The sequence below is a fragment of the Nannobrachium achirus genome (genome assembly GCF_963921795.1).
Source record: "Nannobrachium achirus genome assembly, chromosome: 5".
Classification (NCBI taxonomy): Eukaryota; Metazoa; Chordata; class Actinopteri; order Myctophiformes; family Myctophidae; genus Nannobrachium; species Nannobrachium achirus.
In genome coordinates this window covers 2,872,027-2,892,945 of record NC_137814.1, presented here as the reverse complement: position 1 = coordinate 2,892,945, position 20,919 = coordinate 2,872,027, and the positions used below count along the sequence as shown (strand labels likewise).

General features: G+C 41.1%; 2 protein-coding genes across 4 annotated transcripts in view; both read left to right on the top strand.

The window, feature by feature from the left end:
- afg3l2 (AFG3-like AAA ATPase 2) overlaps positions 1 to 7,020 on the top strand; it is a 38,547-nt gene extending 31,527 nt beyond the window's left edge. For 2 of the 3 annotated variants that reach the window (XM_080726667.1, XM_080726666.1), the window contains exons 16-18: positions 1,490 to 1,690; positions 2,408 to 2,602; positions 3,913 to 7,020. In XM_080726667.1, the coding sequence (XP_080582793.1) occupies positions 1,490 to 1,690; positions 2,408 to 2,602; positions 3,913 to 4,158 (642 nt within the window). In that variant the 3' untranslated portion in view covers positions 4,159 to 7,020. The remainder of the gene's footprint in view (positions 1 to 1,489; positions 1,691 to 2,407; positions 2,603 to 3,912) is intronic. The other variant, XM_080726665.1, reaches the window with a different exon arrangement.
- Positions 7,021 to 13,194: 6,174 nt separating this feature from the next.
- Positions 13,195 to 16,155, top strand: mplkip (M-phase specific PLK1 interacting protein). Its single transcript, XM_080726997.1, has 2 exons — positions 13,195 to 13,776; positions 15,705 to 16,155. Exons 1-2 carry the CDS (start codon positions 13,363 to 13,365, stop codon positions 15,867 to 15,869), a joined length of 579 nt encoding a protein of 192 aa, XP_080583123.1. The 5' UTR covers positions 13,195 to 13,362; the 3' UTR covers positions 15,870 to 16,155.
- Positions 16,156 to 20,919: the final 4,764 nt, after the last annotated feature.

Genomic DNA, 20,919 nt, shown 5'->3' with positions numbered 1-20,919 from the left:
AATGGGATTTTGATTATCGTGATAATATCGTAAATTGCGATTTCTTTCGTCACAATCGTCGTGATATGACATTTTCATATCGTCCCATTCCTATGGGGCTGTTAAGTATGACATCATTTTGTAGGCAGAGGAGAATTTCTGCCCCCAGTTTCCGTGAATCTTTTTACTATTTTTACTATTTACACATTTTTCTTCTCTTTGTTGTTGAAAGGAAAGTGTTAGAATTATACTTTAGTCGTTATTTTTGTCTCGGATCTGTTGAAAATAGCGAGGGACAGAAAATGATCTGGGGGCAGATTCTCCTACATGCCTACAAAATGATGTCACGGCTTAAAAGCCCCATAGAGGGTATGCATGTCCACTGGGCCCCGCCCCCCTAATCTAGTGGCAAAACATTGAGCAGCATGGAGCATTGGAGTTTGGAAGTGCTTGTTGCAAATCACTCAACAGCCCTGCATACCACCTGTTTCTAAATGTCACATAATGCAGGAGGCAGCAGGATGTTGTGTTGGTGAAAACGAGTGCTTCCAAACTCTGACACTCGGAAAAAATAATCCCCTGCACAGAATATCTTGACAGAAAGTAGCTCATAACATGCCTATGGTGGATTTTTATGAAACAAAAACGTTGCAGGTAGAAAGAGGATAATTCAAGCTTTTAGTACAATGACAGAAATGAGTTTTTTGCCACTCAGTAGGCGTTCCCACATAACTTCCAACAGTGATGGCACACGCATACCCTCTATTACAGGTATCCATCTTCCTAAGGAACAGTATCTGTACACCATGATGTGTAGTAATAGTTGTGTATCTTGCTGTATGGGTGTGTGTTGCAGGTATCCATCATCCCCAGAGGTAAAGGTCTGGGCTATGCTCAGTATCTTCCTAAGGAACAGTATCTGTACACCAAGGATGTGTAGTAATAGTTGTGTATATGGTTGTATGGGTGTGTGTTGCAGGTATCCATCATCCCCAGAGGTAAAGGTCTGGGCTATGTGTAGTAATAGTTGTGTATCTTGCTGTATGGGTGTGTGTTACAGGTATCCATCATCCCCAGAGGTAAAGGTCTGGGCTATGTGTAGTAATAGTTGTGTATCTTGCTGTATGGGTGTGTGTTGCAGGTATCCATCATCCCCAGAGGTAAGGGTCTGGGCTATGCTCAGTACCTTCCTAAGGAACAGTATCTGTACACCAAGGATGTGTAGTAATAGTTGTGTATATGGTTGTATGGGTGTGTGTTACAGGTATCCATTATCCCCAGAGGTAAAGGTCTGGGCTATGCTCAGTATCTTCCTAAGGAACAGTATCTGTACACCAAGGATGTGTAGTAATAGTTGTGTATATGGTTGTATGGGTGTGTGTTACAGGTATCCATTATCCCCAGAGGTAAAGGTCTGGGCTATGCTCAGTATCTTCCTAAGGAACAGTATCTGTACACCAAGGATGTGTAGTAATAGTTGTGTATCTTGCTGTATGGGTGTGTGTTACAGGTATCCATCATCCCCAGAGGTAAAGGTCTAGGCTATGCTCAGTATCTTCCTAAGGAACAGTACTTGTACACCAAGGAGCAGCTGTTAGACAGGATGTGCATGACGCTGGGAGGACGCGTGTCTGAGGAGATCTTCTTCGGACGCATCACCACTGGAGCCCAGGACGACCTGAGGAAGGTTACACAGAGCGCTTACGCACAGGTACACACGCACGCACACACATAGGGCTGTCACAATATGACATTTTACATGACGATTATTTGTCACTCAAATAATTGGCGATTAACGATTTAATTGTGTTTTTGTCGTTGACAATTACATTTCTGTTTGGCTTTTAGGCTTTGAAGTTGTACATGGTAGATATGACACATGACCTAAATATACAAAGAAATCACTGACATTTGACAACTTACTACTTAAAAAATAACATTGATAGTGGAAATAGCCGATCTACAAGCTCACAGCGCGTCGTGATGCGACGCGTTGTGAGCTTGTAGATCTGCTAGTAGATCTGCTTGTAGATCTGCTAGATCTGAAGTTGTACATTGCAGATATGACACATAACCTAAATATACAAAGAAATTACTGACATATTTGACAACTTACTACTTAAAAAATAACTTTGATAGTGGAAATAGCAGATCTACAAGCTCACAACGCGTCGCGATGCGACGCGTTGTGAGCTTGTAGATCTGCTATTTCCACTATTTCTGACATTTTTCAACATTCAGGATTATGACGATTATGACAAAATAATTGCGATAATGTCAAATAATCACGATTAGACGATTATGTAATAATTGTGACAGCCCTAAAGTAGAACTAATGTAATGTGTGGTACTCTGCTGCTCTTCTCCAGATGGTACAGTTTGGTATGAAGTAGAACTAATGTAATGTTGGTACTCTGTTTGTCCACAGATCGTGCAGTTCGGTATGAACGACAAGGTGGGCCAGGTCTCCTTCGACCTCCCCCGGCAGGGAGAGATGGTCCTGGAGAAGCCCTACAGCGAGGCCACAGCCCGCCTCATCGACCACGAGGTGCGCTCTCTGATCACCCAGGCCTACGAGAGGACCCTCGCTCTGCTCACCCTCAGGAAGGAGGACGTGGAGAAGGTAAAGGTCATACCAGAGCAGCAGGGGTCCCCACATTATTTTGGGGGACCCCCAGATGATTAACTTAATGTAGCAACATTGTTTTCCTCACTCAACACTAAACAAACCAACATAAAGTGTATAGAGGGTATCTATCTGCACATTTCTAAAGTGACAATTTTAATGGGTTAGGGTAAAGCCCTTTGCACACAGGACAGTTGCGTTTTTTTTTCCGTTTGCTGCATGAATAAAACGCATTGGATTTGGTGTGCAAGGCTGTGCGGAATCGGCGCTGCGGATCCCAAAAGGAGTGATGAGTTTTTTACCGCATGTGACAAGACGCACAAATCGAACTGGGTTCGCTCGAGAAAAAAAACGTACAGCCGCAGCCACTCGTCGCACGGCTAATTCGGATCCGGTGTGCATGAGGTCGTAGAGAATCATTGTTTTCTTTAAAAAAATAATAATTGTCTGTTTTATCCGGGCGGATAAACGCGCCTGTGTGCAAAGGGCTTTAGGGTTAGGGTTAGACTTTTTAATGCCTCTAAAATGACAAATTAAACATTGGCCAAATTGTCAAATATTAGAGGCAGAAATTGTGAAAATAGCCGATATATCTAGCTGATATTTGTCCGAAGAAACGCAGCAGTGTAATAATGCGTTCCAAGTCTTACACATTATAGTGTATTATTATTTTATGCTTTAACTATTGAAAAATAGCAGATATACAAGCTCACAGCACGGCACTCGGTGAGCTTGTAGATCTGCTATTTTTGGAAAATCTTGAAAATTCGAATTTTGACCCGATTCTAGAAGTGTCTTTTGAATCCTATTAAGATTTTTTTGAAAAACCCAATGTTTCTATGTCAGCAATCTGGCCAGCCATCGTCAAAGAAAAGGTCCTTTTCACTTAACTGGAGCTCAGTCTGTTCTTGAGAGACTACTATGTCAGTGGTTCTCAAACCTTTTCATGTGAAGGACCCCCAAAATGATATGTATTTGGCCACGGACCCCCATCTCAAAATATTTAGTTCCAGGGACCCCCCAGATGCAAAATTTGAGTTACAAATGCTCGCTTTGAAAATACATATAGTCAAAGATTTGCACACATTTTCACGACTTTTTCAAAAATAGCAGACCTACAAGCTCGCAGCTCGAGCTTGTAGATCTGCTATTTTTCACTGGTTAAAGCATTCAATAATTCTAGGCCTAAATGGGTTAATGTATTTCACTATTTCTCCAGTAAAGTGCATTCGGTACAAAAAAGGATGAACATTTAAAAAAGAATCGATTTTGAGACTTGACTGTCGTTTCTCCCTCCGCTCCACCAGGTGGCGCTGCGTCTCCTGGAGAAGGAGGTGCTGGACAAGGCGGACATGGTGGAGCTGCTGGGCGCGCGGCCCTTCCTGGAGAAGTCCACGTATGAGGACATGGTGGAGGGGACGGGCGGAGAGGACGAGGACACCTCGCTGCCCGAGGGCCTGAGGGACTGGAACAAAGAGAGGGGCAAGGACCAGGAGAACATGACCGTAGAGGAGCAGGTGGCCCGGCAGATCTCTGGAGGGATGCCCTTCTAGCGCCCCCTGTCTGTCTGGAGGACCTCTGGAGGGATGCCCTTCTAGCGCCCCCTGTCTGTCTGGAGGCCCTCTGGAGGGATGCCCTTCTAGCGCCCCCTGTCTGTCTGGAGGCCCTCTGGAGGGATGCCCCTCTAGCGCCCCCTGTCTGTCTGGAGGCCCTCTGGAGGGATGCCCTTCTAGTCCAGTCATTATATGAAAAAACCTAAAACAAATTGCAATAGTAGCAAACTCAACTGATTCTGTATCCTCATTTTGTCCTTAGTGAGAGAAAAAAAGTCCCAAGGAATCCCATCAGGGGGAAAGTTTTTAAAACGACCTACCTACCTTCACTTACTACCCACAATTTTCCCCGGGGGTTTACTGGAGACTATCAGGACCAAACTTCCGGGTTTAACAGCAGACATACAAGCTCACGTCGCGTCGCAGATGCAACCCGTTGTGAGCTTGTAAATCGGCGGCGGAAGATCGGTGCAAACGTCTGCGCAATGCACTATGGGGCGTAGGAAAATCGTGGATACACTACACTATAAAGGAAAATATGACTCCCAAAAATCTGCTTTAAGTGGGATGTGAGGGGTCAAACTAGGGGTTTTTAATTATTCTGAATCCATTGCAAGCATTTGTTTTGCATGAAAAACATTCCTTGGGCTAAAAACGGACCCCAAAAGACTGTGAAAATTGATGACTCATCACTAAGCCATCGTTTTGAGGGGCCATTTCTTGCCCAAGGAATGTTTTTCGTGCAAAACAAATGCTTGCAATGGATTCAGAATAATTAATAACCCCTAGTTTGACCCCTCACATCCCACTTAAAGCAGATTTCTTGGGAGTCATTTTTTCCTTTATAGTGTAGTGTATAGTAAGTGAAGGTAGGTAGGTCGTTTTCAAAACTTTCCCCTGGTGGGATTCCTTGGGACTTTTTTTCTCTCACTAAGGACATATTGAGGATACAGAATCAGTTGAGTTTGCTACTATTGCAATTTGTTTTAGGTTTAGCCTAATTTTGGCCTAAAATTACTGGACTATTCTAGCGCCCCCTGTCTGTCTGGAGGCCCTCTGGAGGGATGCCCTTCTAGCGCCCCCTGTCTGTCTGGAGGCCCTCTGGAGCAGTGTTTCTCAACCACTGTGCCTGGGGACCTTTGGTGTGCCCCTGAGAAGGGTCAAGTGTGCCCCTTGAAACTGCTTGGAAGCCAGTATTGTATTTATCATTTTAAAAATGATTTAAACTAGTGTTAAAACAGCCGATCTACAAGCACATCGCAAGGCGTTGTGTGCTTGTAGATCTGCTGTTTTCACTACTGTCGTGCGACAGCCTTGTATGATGAAGCAGGGCTTTACTTTGCGAATAAACGTACACATTTGAAACTTGGAGATACGAGGTTTCTTCCCGACAGTGACGATATTTACACCCCTGTATTATGTTGGTGTGCCCATGGATTCTTGGGACATGAAAAGTATGCCCATGCAGAAAAAAAGGTTGAGAAACACTGCTCTAGAGGGATGCCCTTCTAGCGCCCCCTGTCTGTCTGGAGGACCTTGTGTTCACGGCCGTTCACAGTCTTTTTTTCTTTCACGCTGAGAAGAAAAAAATACGTTCCATAGAAAACAAGAGGTTTTGACCGAACATTATATGTCAAGGTGCCCACATGACCTGTTACTGTCCATCTAGTCTCGCGTGGCCAGACTGTTGCCTCCGCGATTTGGGCAAATGCTCCCCGGCATACAGTCTGGCAAACGGAAGAAGAAACGATGAGTGCGAGATAGAGCGGATGTGACGCAACCGCTCCCTTGGTGCAGTAGCAATAACATGTCCTACTGGAAGCGTTATGTCTCCTTTCAATATTTCTGGGGGCTTTATTTCGTCTTTCTCTGGTGTTATTGGTGTTACCTCCATGATGTTTTAAAACGTTTTTCTTAAACTATACACCCATAACAAGAATAGGCAGCTCAAATGACTTTGTCTGAGCTATTGTGTTTCTGTTATGTTTCCAATGGGACTACAATTCAGTGCAGCAGCGGCTACTTCCTATACTCGCCGTTCAGGAGCTGCCGTTCCAGACTCTATATAGCATTTAGGAGATTGTGAAATAGTTGTCTGGCTACGCGAGACTACTGTCCATCTGTCTGTCTGTGTGTGTGTTGCTGTCTGGCCGGAAACCTCACGTAATAAAAAAAAAAGATAAACTGTCAAATCACGTGGCGTTTTGAGCTTGTAGATCTAGCTATTTGTTTTGCTACTTTTGTGTGACACTGACTGCAGAATATTGATTTACAGGGAAAAAAAACTATAAAAAGTAAAAAAAAAATATGGAGGTTTCTGCCCCAAAGGCAAGAGGAACACAGGGTGGCAAGACAGGTTGTCTGTCTGTCTGTCTGTCTGTCTGTCTGTCTGTCTGTCTGTCTGTCTGATTGAATGTGTGTGAGACAGACGGTTTGTGTTCTGGAACTAAATCTCTCTCTGTGCTGAAACCATGCATGGAACATACAGTATTGTCCAGGACTTCCTCTGTCAGGATCAGGAGCTGAGACAGCCACACTGAAACCCTTGAGCAGACAGACGGGGGGAATCGAACCCCCCCCCCCCCCCCCCCCCCCCTGTCATGAGTGAAAGACTGACTGGTGGTGGAAATGTTTGTGGCGCTGAGTGACAGCTGTCAAACTGTCTGTCAAGTGTCAACCACAAATCACTTTGGATTAGATGACAATGATCGTATCGTGGAGATTTACATTTATCGTGGAGTTATCCTCCCGTCATGCACTGGGATCAATTCAGCTTTTATTTGCAGAGCTTCATACCTTGTACCACTTAAAGGAGTAGTTCACCCCCAAAATGACTTTTTTTTCTATTGATTACTCATGCCATGGAGAGTAGAGTTCAATAATATTTTTAGTTTTTTGTCACATTCCTAAGACAAAAATGTGATAACAATACATTTACCCCCATTCGTTCCGGATGGTGACCCGTTTCGAAACGGGTCCCCATCTGGAATCAATGGGGGTAAATTTACTCTAATAAAATTTTTGTCTTAGGAATGTGACAAAAACCAAAAAATATTATTGAACTCTCCATGGCATGAGTAATCAATAGGAAAAAAGTCATTTTGGGGGTGAACTACTCCTTTAAACCCTCTAGAATTGGTCAATCGTACCTTTTATTCGCTTTACTTTGCGAATAAACGTACACATTTGAAACTTGGAGATACGAGGTTTCTTCAGCAGCGGCTACTTCCTATACTCGCCGTTCAGGAGCTGCCGTTCCAGACTCTATATAGCATTTAGGAGATTGTGAAATAGTTGTCTGTACCTTTTCACTCTCTACCAAATCTCTTTGCTAAAAATTAGACAATCTACAACCAATTGTAGATCTGCTATTTTGTGGCGAATGTTCCGCCCCAGGATGTTGGATGTCGGGGGACATTTTTGATTATCGCGATAATATCGTAAATCGCAAATTTGTTTGGTCACAATAATCGTGACATAAAACGTTCATACGGTCCCATCCCTACTATCACTTTGGATTAGATCACTTTAGTGTGTGTGTGTGTGTGTGTGTGTGTGTGTGTGTGTGTGTCCAGAGAGCGTGTGCACGTACGTGCACTAAAATGTTAAAAAAGAAAGGTTGCGCCAAAGTGAAATATTGAAACGTTTCTGTTGACTTTTTATCAAACAACCCAAAGTTAACAGAATTCTTGGAAGGTCATTACAGTCGTCAGGTTAGTACAGAATGTGTCATAATTATCATTTTTCACAGCAAGCCTCTGGAAGAAAATGAAGTGATGTTTTGAAGGGAACTGGGTGTGTGTGTTAATACAGTATACTATTGATGAACACAAGGAATGCCAAATGTAATATTGTAAATAATAATAATAATAATAAAGCACACTCCTTACTGACTGATAATTAGAGTTTGTTTATTTGACGTCCCCAACATGCCATTATAATAGATATAAGCACTCGTTTGTTCCTCTATCAATTATTATTGAAAATAAACTCGGCACAAAAAGAAAGGAAACTTGACTTCGGTCCATTATATCTCTCCTTTATTAATACCATTGATATAAATATGATATAAAACACAATTGTGTTTTATATCATTTTTATCGTTGATTTGTCACCTTTACAACGAGGTACAGTTTGTAAGCATCGGGCATTCGTGGCATGAGCTACACAGCCAAACGTGTGGGTAGCGCCGACCAAAATGTTGCCAAAATGGCCTGCAATATACTGTTCTGCTGACATTTTTTTTCCTTATTACTGTGAGAGTGCAATCATTCAATGCTCCAAGCAACCAATGTGAACACCAAAAGAACAATATTGCAGGCCTGCCAGGCCATTTTGATCATTTTTGGAGAGGCGCTACCCACACGTTTGGCTGTGTTGCTCATTCCACGAATGCCCGATGCTTACAAACTGTACCTCGTTGTAAACGATAACAATGATATGAAACACAATACAATTGGTATTATTAAATGGGAGATATAATGGACCGAAGTCAAGTTTCCTTTCTTTTTGTGCTGAGTTTTAAATCAAGTAGTCTGATATTTCAGGAATTTGTTGAAAACGTGGACAAATGTGACGTTTATCTTGTGAATTAAAGTTTCTTGTAAATTGATATGAAGATTATTGTATAAAAGAAGTTATTCACAATGACTTACTGTAATGTTTTTAATGTCAGGTGGAAACCTTGTATGTCCAAATCTGTAACTTTCAGCAAATCTCTGCTGATGTCATAGGTTTTTCCCCCAATACCACTTTCTAAAAATACATATCTAGACACTTGCATGCATGCATGCAAATCAAAATAGTTAAAACCACAAGATTATAGAAAGCAGTAAATGAAAACATTTTAACACTCATCTCTTTTCTTTCTCTCTAATTACAATCTAAAACATGAACCCTTGTTGTAAAAAAAACAAAGTTGTCCTTTAAGGTGTTTTTGCGACCGTCAGGTCGCAGTTTAGTATCAAAACCTCCACCGGCCGGCCGTCCGTCCGTCCGTCCGTCCGTCCGTCGGTCACACGTCACACGTCACACCTTTGCCCTGCTCATATCTCCGCATCAGTATGACATCACACTGCTTGGTGTGTGCCGTCAGGGTCATTTGTGTACGGTGTGATGTCATACTGATGTCAGCAGTGTGATGTCATACTGATGTCAGCAGCTATGTCTCTATATATGGAGTTATATGTTGTTCGTGTCCAAATATGGGGCTTGTGAGGTCAGACTTAGTGAGATTCTCGGTTATCTCCATATATGGAGGGAGAACCAGCTTATGAGCCGATGAGTTGTGTCAGAGTCGAGATCCTGCTTGCATCTAATCTGTCGGTAGATAATGCCGGTCTTATATAAGGGTCATTTGTGTACGGTGTGATGTCATACTGATGTCAGCAGTGTGATGTCATACTGATGTCAGCAGCTATGTCTCTATATATGGAGTTATATGTTGTTTGTGTCCAAATATGGGGCTTGTGAGGTCAGACTTAGTGAGATTCGTCGGTTATTTCCATATATGGAGGGATGTGTTGGTTATCTCCATATCTGGAGATTCAACCTTCAACGATTTTGACATCTTGTTACTAATCTGTCTTATCTCCCGATTAGGGAGTCTTACTGGTAATATAGCCAATTGGAATTTGGGGACTGTATTTTATCATTTAAGATAACTGTCCGTACCACACGCCTTCTTGAGTTCGAGTGTTTTTATTTTATCTTTTAATCCACTTAACACAACAGGGCTGTTCTTACTGTGGAAAAAACTTTGATCTATCTACATTAATCACCACCCTGGCAACAATGTGACATAATGACATTCAGTTACTACCCAATGGGCCCTATTATGATCCAGGTCTTATGCCTTGTGCCTTAACTTCTTTATCTTTTTTTCACTATTTTGAAAAACATTTTTAAATACTACATATGCACGTTGTGAACTTGCAGATCAGCTATTTGAAATATTTAAAAAACAAAAACAAAATAGTCAAAAAAGGCAAAGAAGTTAAGGCATAAGGCATAAGACCTGGTTCATAATAGGGCCCTATGTGTTTCTTAGCAGAACAAAAGCACATTGTTTTGTCAGAAACAGATGAAGTGCAGTCCATTTGAAATGCTGGACTAATCAAAGCTGACCTGAAACCAAAGAGATCACAAACCTGTTTCATCATTTTAATTCATGATGAGGGGAGGGGAGGGGGGGGTCAATCAAAACCAAGCAGTGAAACTCTATTATGAGTGAAACAATAGAACTCTCACATCACCTCTCAAGGTGTAAAGTGGGCCACAGGTTTTAGTAGAGAGAGAGACCCCTCCCCACCTTTGTAGTTTTCAAAAACAGCCTAAAACTTCAACTAATTAGTTTTGTAGCAGAGAGTAATAGAAACCAGAAACCAGATATGATGACACAGTATCAGATAGATATGATTTCTGACACACTTAGGCCTACATTTTTATTGACAAAACTGCATAGGGGTCTGCACACGAAAGCAGTGGCGTCAGTTCAGAAAAAGCTACGGTATGGCAACATGACTGGTGTCTTGCACGCGCGCAAGACACCAGTCATGTTGCCATACCTTAGCAACAAGCATGATACATTTATTTTAAGAAGTACACCCCCCCCCCCCCATTTCTATGGTTTCTTGGGCTGGATATGGCAGCCTGGAACTGTTGTTCAAGTGCAGCTAAACTTGACATGTTAGTAAACGTACCGCAATTAACAATAATGCATTGCACCTGTGCAGCTGACCTGCGGAACCTGGGAATATACCATTCTGTCAAGATGGGGAGAATACAAGTGTGGAGAATATAATTATAATACCTTGTTAAAGTGACCATTTTGTTACATTTTGCATTTGTAGTTATTTTACTGTAATTTAACAACATAATAACCAGAACAGATAGACAAAGAGATATTCATGGATTTATATTTAAAAGTAACTTTTATTTCCCCCCCTGGACCCATGATATGGCAGCTGCATACCCCTGCCATACCCAATTGACGCCCCTGCATGAAAGACGTTTTCACACGTTTATTTATGTAAGTTGGGGTCATTTTTTTTATTCATATAAAATTGAATGACAGACAAATAAAACACTACTATTATATTTTAAAATATAATTGTATACAGAACCTTTTTGAAAATAGCAGATCAGAACGAGTTACATCATACAAAGTGACTAGTATGTTCTAATAATTGTAGTTGTGGAGTAAAAGTAGCCCACAATATTTCCCTCTGAGTGTTGTAAAGTACAAATACCTCAAAAGGTACAGAAGGCCTACTTGAGTAAATGTAGTTACTTGCCAGTGATAAACATGTAGGCCTATTATATATCTGAATTGGTGTAGGTGGTTTTCAACCAGTGGTCCTTGAGGGGGTTCCAGGGGGTCCCCAGCTAAATGATGGAGAGTTGGTAACCAAATGGACCCTTATAGATCTTTAACTATTGACAGTGTAAATGAAACCAAATGGCCCCTTATAGATATACACCCTCAAGAGTTAATGTATTGCTAAACATCTGCATTGCTTAATGTACAAGAAGTCTACACAATTAAATGATGTATTGTTAATTAGTTATTTGCATCCCCTATGATTCCACCATGAATACATCATGGAATTGCGGGGAAATAAATCTTATCCAGACAACAAAAGTTTTGGGTCTTATAAATGTCATCAAATCATTCAAATAATGGTTCTTTGGCTCAAATGCCCAATAAATAAATGGACCTTGTGAATGTGAAAAAGGTTGCAAACTACCAGGTCTAAATATGTTCACATCTCACACAGATTCACATTTAAAGTGACAAACTCTTATTTAAACAGTTTAATTTATTTAAACTGACACTGCTAGTAGTGTGGATAAAAGCTGATAAAATATGTCTTACATTGTCAAAGCATACACACAAAACAAACCATAACAATGCATATACAGGGACAAGACTGAACAATAAACATTTTATAACAATAATTAAAGTAATAATGAAAACAAGTGAATATTTAAAGGGATCCCTGGCTAATACGAGAAATATGCCTTATACATTGAGTATTCTGCTTTGTTTAACAATGTCAGTGAGATACCTGTTGCACTAACTAGCATTGACTGTTACGGTCTCTTTTTGTAAGACACTTTATGTATATACTTATATATTATTCGCCCCCTCTATTGATGCACCTTTTCTTTATTGGTACTGTACTGCTCTTTTTTTTTTTCTTTTACTCTTATCTATTTTTGTCTTACTTCTCTGTAACTTTGTACATACTGTATACTGCTATGCTACAACTGGACAACTGAATTTCCCCCTTGGGATAATAAAGGTATCTATCTATCTATAACTACAATGTAAAATTAAAAACACCTTAATTATTTTATTTCTTCTAGAAATAGCTAATCTTTCACTCAATATATAGGGGAAATGCCTGTCGCAAGTTGATGATGTCATAAATGTCATGTGTGATCAATCCCTATGGAATTTATGGCATGCATGTGAAAAAAACACATTTGAAATATTGATTTGATGCTCATATTAACCTTAGGAAGTATTACGTTTATTTTGCACATGCATGCCATAAATTCCATAGGGATAGATTGAGTGAAAGATTAGCTATTTCTAGAAGAAATACAATATTTAAGGTGTTTTTAATTTTACATAGTTATAGAGGACAATTATAATGTATTAAGGCATATTTGTTGTATTAGCCAGGGATCCATTTAACAAACATTTCTACTCATATTCTCTTTGTAAGTACGGCGTGTCGCCGCTAGGTGGCGGTATGTGTGTGTGTGTGTGTGTGTGTGTGTGTGTGTGTGTGTGTGTGTGTGTGTGTGTGTGTGTGTGTGTGTGTGTGTGTGTGTGTGTGTGTGTGTGTGTGTGTGTGTGTGTGTGTGTGTGTGTGTGTGTGTGTGTGTGTGTGTGTGTGTGTGTGTGTGTGTGTGTGTGTGTGTCCCAGCTAGGCTGGTGTCTTTTGTTTCCAAAGAACCGGTTCCTGTTCCTGTAGTTCCGGTTCCTGTGGGTGGATATAAACACATTGGGAGCGGGTTGTTCAGTTCAGTTCAGTTCAGCCTCTTAGAGTTCCTCTAAAACTAAACTATTCTCTAAACTAAACACATCTAGACGTGTTTCTACCGCAGCAGCGTCCATTCGGTCACCTTATCCCTGCTCAACCAGCAGTTAAACAGCCTTTAAACAGCCTTTAAACAGCTTTTAGTTCCAGGATGCATCGGAACAACGAGCGGCAGCAGCAGTTCCACAGCCCCGGACACAGAGCCTCGTCGGGCGGCCAGGGACACCAGGCAAGCCCGGGGCTCCTCCGGTCCCCTCCATGGGCCTCTCCTCCTCCTCCATGGGGAGGACCCCCCCAACACGGAGGGTCCCCTCACAACAACTCATCTTCCTGGGGACCACCCCGCGGAGGAGGAGGGGGTCCTCCTCCCCGATCCCCGTCATTCCGTGGGGGTCCGTACGGCGGCGGTTCTTCTCCCGGGGGGTCCCCGGTCCACTTCAACAGAGGTGGTGGAGGAGGTTACGGGGGAAGGAGTCAGCACAAGCCGCGCCACAGCCTCAGTCCCCGGGGAGGACCTGGTGGCTTCCACCGCTCTCCTTATGGAAGATCTCCTCACAGCTACCAGGTAACATTAGAACCTTTAATTATTATAATATGTATTATTATTATTATGGAAGATCTCCTCACAGCTACCAGGTAACATTAGAACCTTTATTTCAGCTTTTTGATTGATTGATTGATTGATTGAATGGTTGATTTGATTGATTGAATATGTTTTAGAAGGTTGCACAGGAAAAAGTACATTTTCGTGACCACCTAAATCACTGGTACAAGTCATTGATCGAATATTTTAGCAGGAGTTCTCATAGGAAAAGTTTAGTTCAGATACAGCACTATGGCTTGTTTACATTGGGGTCCTTTGTGCTCAATTCAGTTGAGCCACACAGGCCCTCTTTTTTCAAACCATGAAGCTGAGATTCAGAACTCTTAATAATGAACAGGAATAGAGCAGACATTCACACAATATTACAGCAACATCAAAATACATGAACCAGTTGTCCGAAAGCACCCCAAAAACACAATTAAAACGAGAACTAAAAACAAAGCAGATCTGATTATAATCATCAACCATGGGTTTGTTTTGTCTGTAAACTAGCTTGCTTATAACTGCAGATTTATTTTAATTTAATTGTTTGCTTATTTGAGCTTTCTGCTTAAAGTTTAAAGGAGCTATAGTCAACTTTTTCATGAAAAAACGAACGCTAAGATAAAAAAAAAAAATGTTTCGAAAATATTGTATGCATTCATATATGTGTTTCTATTCAAAAATTACCACAAAAAGCGTAAAATAATGATAAAATAATCATTTTGGCCGTTGTCAGGCCAACTTTGTTTACATCCCTCTTCTATTCTTTTATATGGATTGATAAGAGATATAAACAGTCAGTCTGACAACGGCCAAAATGATTATTTTATCATTATTTTACGCTTTTTGTGGTCATTTTTGAATAGGAACACACATAGGCCTTTAATATGAAGCTTAATCTTTTTTATAAAATATTTTCGAAACATTATCGAGCGGTGGTCACAACGCTCCTATACATGGCCGTGTGTGTGGGTATGTCTGTCTGTCTGCGTGTCTGTCTGTCTAGGGAGGGGCGCTGTTGTTCAGGCCAGACCAGACCAGAGACACACACACACACACACACACAATGGATGGATACCAGTGGCGGCCTGAGGCCTATTTTTTATTATATATATATATATATATATATATATATATATATATATATATACAGGTATATATATATTTGTTTTGCTGTTGCGCAGCCTCCACGACCACCGCTCAGTTCACACGGGTGTGATTTTTTTTATTTTAGCGTCCGTTTTTCAAGAAAAAGTTGACTATAGCTCCTTTAAACCAATGTTCCTTTCTAGATAGTTTTTATTTATCGGTTGTATGGATACATAAAGGTGGTGAAAGAGAACAAAACAGTTCCTTGAGTCTGTTCTTGAGAGATTAGTAACATTGTAACATGGGTTCCTCTCTGTATCTTCACTACAGTTCTTTAATAAACAGAAAATAAATGTTAAATGTCAAAAATTTGATTCAAGTAAATTTACCCCCATTGATGGGGACCCGTTTCGAAACGGGTCCCCATCCGGAACGAATGGGGGTACATTTATTGTTATCACATTTTTGTCTTAGGAATGCGACAAAAACCTAAAAATATTATTGAACTCTACTCTCCATGGCGTGACTAATCAATAGAAAAAAAGTCATTTTGGGGGTGAACTACTCCTTTAAGGTCAGGATATCATCCATATTATAATATAAATTAACTTTATTTCTGGAAGAACAGGACACTAAACAATAATAAATATATCCCAATCTTGGAACCTATCGCCAAAGAAAAGGGAAAATTAGCCACATCCCTGTTTTGTTCCTTGTTTTGTGGGTGAATCACTTTATGTGTCTTGAGAGATTAGCGCTTCCCAAACCAACACCACCGTGTGACACTAATGTCTGTGTTTTTCCTGTCATGTTCCCAGGGTTCCCCTCAGGGCCAGAGGAACAACGGAGGTGTGGAGATGTACTTCAGTCCATCCATGCTCCAGGACCCCTGGTCTGGGCTCAGACCGGTCCCCGTGGGGGGTCCCTACAACACACACAGCCCCCAGAAGCAGCAGCAGGGCCACTCCGCCCGCTACTACTGAGTCTGACCCCCCAACCCTCTGCTGAGGCTCGTCTTCTGGCACAGCTTCAAGCAGCAGCGCGACACGATCCCTCTGAAGTCTGAACTTATTTATTTTTTGGCAAAGGGAGGCGAGACCATGGATCAGGGTTCCCCAATAGGTGGCCCGCGGGCCATTTGCGGCCCACAGGGGGCTACTGTCAGGCCCCCACCAACCCCAGTAATAATGGTGGTATAAGAGCACAGAGCAGCAACAACACTAGTATATCGTCGTTGTCGGGTGGAAACCTTGTATCTCCAAATTTGTACGTTCTTTCACAAGGTAAAGCTCTGCTTCATCATACAAGGCCGTCGCACAAAAGTAGTGAAAACAGCAGATCTACAAGCACACAACGCCTCGCGGTGCGAGGCGTTGTGTGCTTGTAGATCGGCTGTTTTCACTAGTTTAAATCATTTTTAAAATGATAAATGCAAAACTAACGGTTTTGGACATACAAGGTTTTCACCCGACAACGACGATATCTGAACGGTCGCTGGAGTAGCGGGAACGCCACCGTCGCCCCCTGCAATGTTGTGGCCCTCGGCTTGGTAGCCTATAGACACAATTCGGCCCTTGGGGAAAACTAATTTGGGAACCCTGCCATAGATATAGAAACCTAGACGCCTCGGTCGCCGCTGCGATTCATCGGACGACTTGTATCGTTGCCGCCTTCCCTCCCTCTCACAAAGTGACTACTGGCCAATCACAGCGCAGTTTTTTTTTTTCCCCGGGACTTGTCAGAATCTAGGGTGCGTTGGAGTAAACTAATCGATCAGAGGGCACACTGGGGAACTCGGTTTGAACACCGAACGCACGGGTCACAACGGACAAGTACATGTTTAATGAACTTTTCCGTAAAGATGTATTACTTGTCCCGGACAACAGGACAAGCCTTAATGTCATGGCCTGCACCCACCCGCCTCTGATTGGCCTACAGAACGTCCCCTTCGGTGACGCACGCGGAAGCTCACTTTCCCTGGAACGGGCGCCCCAGAATCGGAGGAGAAGTCTGCCTTTTTTATGTCTATGGGTCAGACGACTACTCTTCTGATGTCATTTTTGATCCCCCCTCGTATCCTGACTTTCCAAACGTTCTTCAGATCAGAGGAGCGTTATGTCGATCTTTTACGTACGTAGCGGCCCCAACAACCCTATTATCGTGGATGGCCGGTAGATAGCTGATCTACAAGCCCACAACGCATGATCACACATTGTGTTGTGGGCTTGTAGATCATCGGAGGCCAGAACAAGGTGCTTGCAGCTGAGAGAAATTACTTTATTTTACTTTTTTATATAAAACCCAACGCAGAACAGTCGACGACCCTCTGATGCGAGGGTCTCTGGAATCTGTGGATTCACAACACGACACGAGACTCAAAATGAAAGACATTTATTTGTTTATTCTGTATTTTACGAGGAATACGATTTGTTTTTTTAAATGTTTTCTAAAGTAAGGTCGATTCACCAGCAAACCAAAACAGGCAGGGAATGAGATATAAATACCTCGTTTAGATAAATATGTGATTATGTAGAGAATACATAACGAAGCATAGTGGGATGTAGCCATGCATCCTATGATGGCATTATTGATACATAATGTTGTACGTGAGAGAAATTATATCTTTTTACTTTTCAGTAAATAATCTATGTTCCAAAATGGTTCCGAGGTAGTTATCATTTAATCACAAGCTCATAATAATACCTTGGTTCAATATTCATAATACCCACCCAGATCTAGAAGAAATCAACGCATTGTGTGAGCTTGTAGATTAGCTATTTTTGTTTTTGGGTGACATCGGGGCGTTTAGTAAAGATTCAAACATATATTTAGCTTTCTCGCCACCAAGTGAAAACCGAACATTTACGCAAATGACGTGTAGTTTTATAAATGCATATAAAAGTGACACGGCAAACGTAAACACTTTCAGGTTGTTTTTTAATCAAAAGCAGAACGTGTGAATGTATTTAAAAACTGAGGGAACAGTAGGGCATTCTTTACAGTGGAAATGAAACGTCGAATAATAATAACGTCAACATCAGCAAATATTATGCATTATCTTTTACTTTAAATAAATGCAACTTGTATACCTTTTTTTTTAATAAATGGTAAAACGTTGACAACCTCATATCTAAGGTTTGTGGATTTTGTCAGATATTTTTTTCAGATCTTAAACGGGACTGTTTGATTGATTGAAGACTTTATTGTCAGTTTGCATAGGAAAAGGTACAGTTTCATGACGGTACAGTTCACTGGTACAAGGTCTACTAAAAGGAGATCCTAGAAAAGACTAAGCTTATTTACACAGGAAGCCATTAAAGTATCTCACATAACATTGAATGACAGACGGATAGAACACAGTACTATGCAGTAGATATAGTAGAAAATATACAAATAAAATAAACAGTGCAAAAATATACAGGTCATGTTTATATAGGCCTATATATATTTTTTTACATAAAAGAAAAGTGAATCTTTTTTTTTCTTAAGTTCAGGATACTGATTTTATCCAGTGAGCATGGAGAACTCATGTAGGCTTCAGAATAAACAAGGTGCCATTTGGAGGCGATGACAAAAGACAAAACTGGAACAGGATAAATTTTATTTGATAAATGGCTTTTCCAGTTTCCTGGTGCAGGTGAAACTGCCACCCCAAGGCACCTCAAAACATTTAAAGGACTAATTTGTTTTTTAACAACAAGGGTTCATATTTGAGATGGTCATTAGAGAAAAGAAGAGCGATACAATATTTTAACAGTTATGGTGCCAACCCTGAGTTTCCCGAGTTTTTTTTCTCTTTTTTTTTGTTTGAAAGCTGTGAACAGCGTGCACACACGTGGTGCATGATTAGGCATGGGCGTGCACGATCAGTGCACTATGAATTACATGGAAGTCTATGGAGACCGTGGCATCTTGGACCTTCAAAGAGAGTTTTAATTGATTGCAACAATTGTGTTAATTTACTTATTTCTATCGTTTTAGTGATTTTAACGATTTTTATTGCATGCATGCCCCCAGGTTGGGGGCATGCATGCAAGTGGCTAAATATATTTTTAGACACGTCGTGGCCATGTGCAGATGTGACTTATGGGGGCTGGTGTAAATAGTAACAAAGACATTGATAGCTTATTGTGTCTAAAAAGACATATTTAGTCACTTGTACGCATGCCCCCACCCACTGAAATCAATATACTAAAATCGCTAAAACAAAGTTGTCCTTTTAACTTTTCCACAACCTTTTTGTTTGAACAAATAAAAAATCACTTCCCATGAATTCTCTAGGGCAGGGGTCTTTAACAGGGGGTCCGGGACCTCTAGGGGGTCCTCAGAGTCACTACAGGGGGTCCTCCAAATCTTTCTGAGATGGAAACTTTTTTCATTTTTTATATTAACCACTTGAACCCTAGTGTCCTTATTCTGAGAACTTTAGCCAAAAATAGCAGATCTACAAGCGAGGCGTTGTGAGCTTGTAGATCGGCTATTTTTGGCAAAAGGCCTTTGGTGTAGAGGGGGAAAAGAGCAGACTAAGTACAGAGTGAAAGGTCAGGTTTATTAAGTATTGACGGTTCAAGTGGTTAAATATCTGAAAACACAAATTGACATGAATCCAAAATACACTTATGTTCGATCGCGCTGTCAGACAATGAAACTATATGGAATCTATGAACAGGTTGTGGGGGTCCCTGCTTCATCTCTCTCTCAACTAAGGGGTCCTTGGTCTGAAAACATTGAAGACCCCTGCTCTAGAGATGAAATGTCCTTAAAAATGTGTGAAACCAGCCGACACCCTCATGAGTATTGAGTACTTGAATATGGTGATTAAACTGTAGACCTACTTTCTCTCATGTAAATCAGGCACACAGTGAGTATTGTAATGCTAATAGTTGAGTCGTTAGGTTGGGTGTGTTGATGTGTCAGACTGATTCAAGTGGATTCTAGTTCTCAGTCATTTGGATTTACATGTCAAGGACTATATAACTGTTGAGAGTACAAATAGAACACTATGGTTCCATTGGTACTCTCAGAGTTGCAGACCTGTAAACCAGGGGTCTTCAACGTTTTCAGGCCAAGGACCCCTTTGGCGCTGAGAGAGAGATGAAGCAGGGACCCCCACAACCTTTTCATAGATTTAGTTTCATTGTTTGACTAACAGCACAATCATCAGTGTATTTTGGATTCATGTCAATTTGTGTTTTCAGATATTTAACCACTTGAACCATCAACAATTAATAAACTTTATCAACTTGACATTCTTTTTCCCCTCTACACCAAACCTCTTTGCCAAAAATAGCCGATCTACAAGCTCACAACGCCTCGCAGTGAGCTTGTAGATCTGCTATTTTTGGCTAAAGTTCTCAGAATATGGACGCTAGGGAAAAAGGAGAAAACATTTTCTACCATAAAGATTTGGAGGATTCTATGTAGTAACTCTGAGGACCCCCTAGGGGTCCCGGCGGACCCCCTGTTGAAGACCCCTGCTGTAAAGGGTCCATTTGGTTGAGAGGTTTTCAGTCATTTTCACATCAAGGACATCCAAATTATTTATTCAACATTTGAGGCACAGAACCACCATTGATTGATTGATTGAATAATTTATTAGAAGTTTGCAATAGAAAAAAGTACAGTTTCATGACAGTACAAATCACTGGTACAAGGTCAACTAAAAGGAGATCCTAGAAAGCCGAGGCTTATTTCCACAGGAACCACACTTTAAGTATCTCATATAACATTGAAAGACAGACGGATAGAACATAGTACTTTATCTAGGATAATATCAGTTTCAAAAGCATAACATCAAATACAAAGGCATCCTCTCAGAACCAAAACCTAGAATATAGTGTTGTCTTTGGATAAAGATTTTGTCCACAATTCCATGTCGTATTGATGTCAATACCATAGGATAGACCAGGGGTTCCAAAACTTTTTTTGGCTCAGGGCTCCCCTATAAATATTATTTTCATCCGAGGCACCCCTACATTATGTCCATAATTTTCACTCCCAACACCTTATATTTATGCCATATTTTAGTGATTA

What these genes read in the sequence shown, in the direction of transcription:
- mplkip (XM_080726997.1), top strand. Translation starts at nt 13,363, where the DNA reads ATGCATCGGAACAACGAGCGGCAGCAGCAGTTCCACAGCCCCGGACAC. An exon ending in GATCTCCTCACAGCTACCAG is followed by an intron (nt 13,777 to 15,704) that starts GTAACATTAGAA and finishes TCATGTTCCCAG; the next exon opens with GGTTCCCCTCAGGGCCAGAG.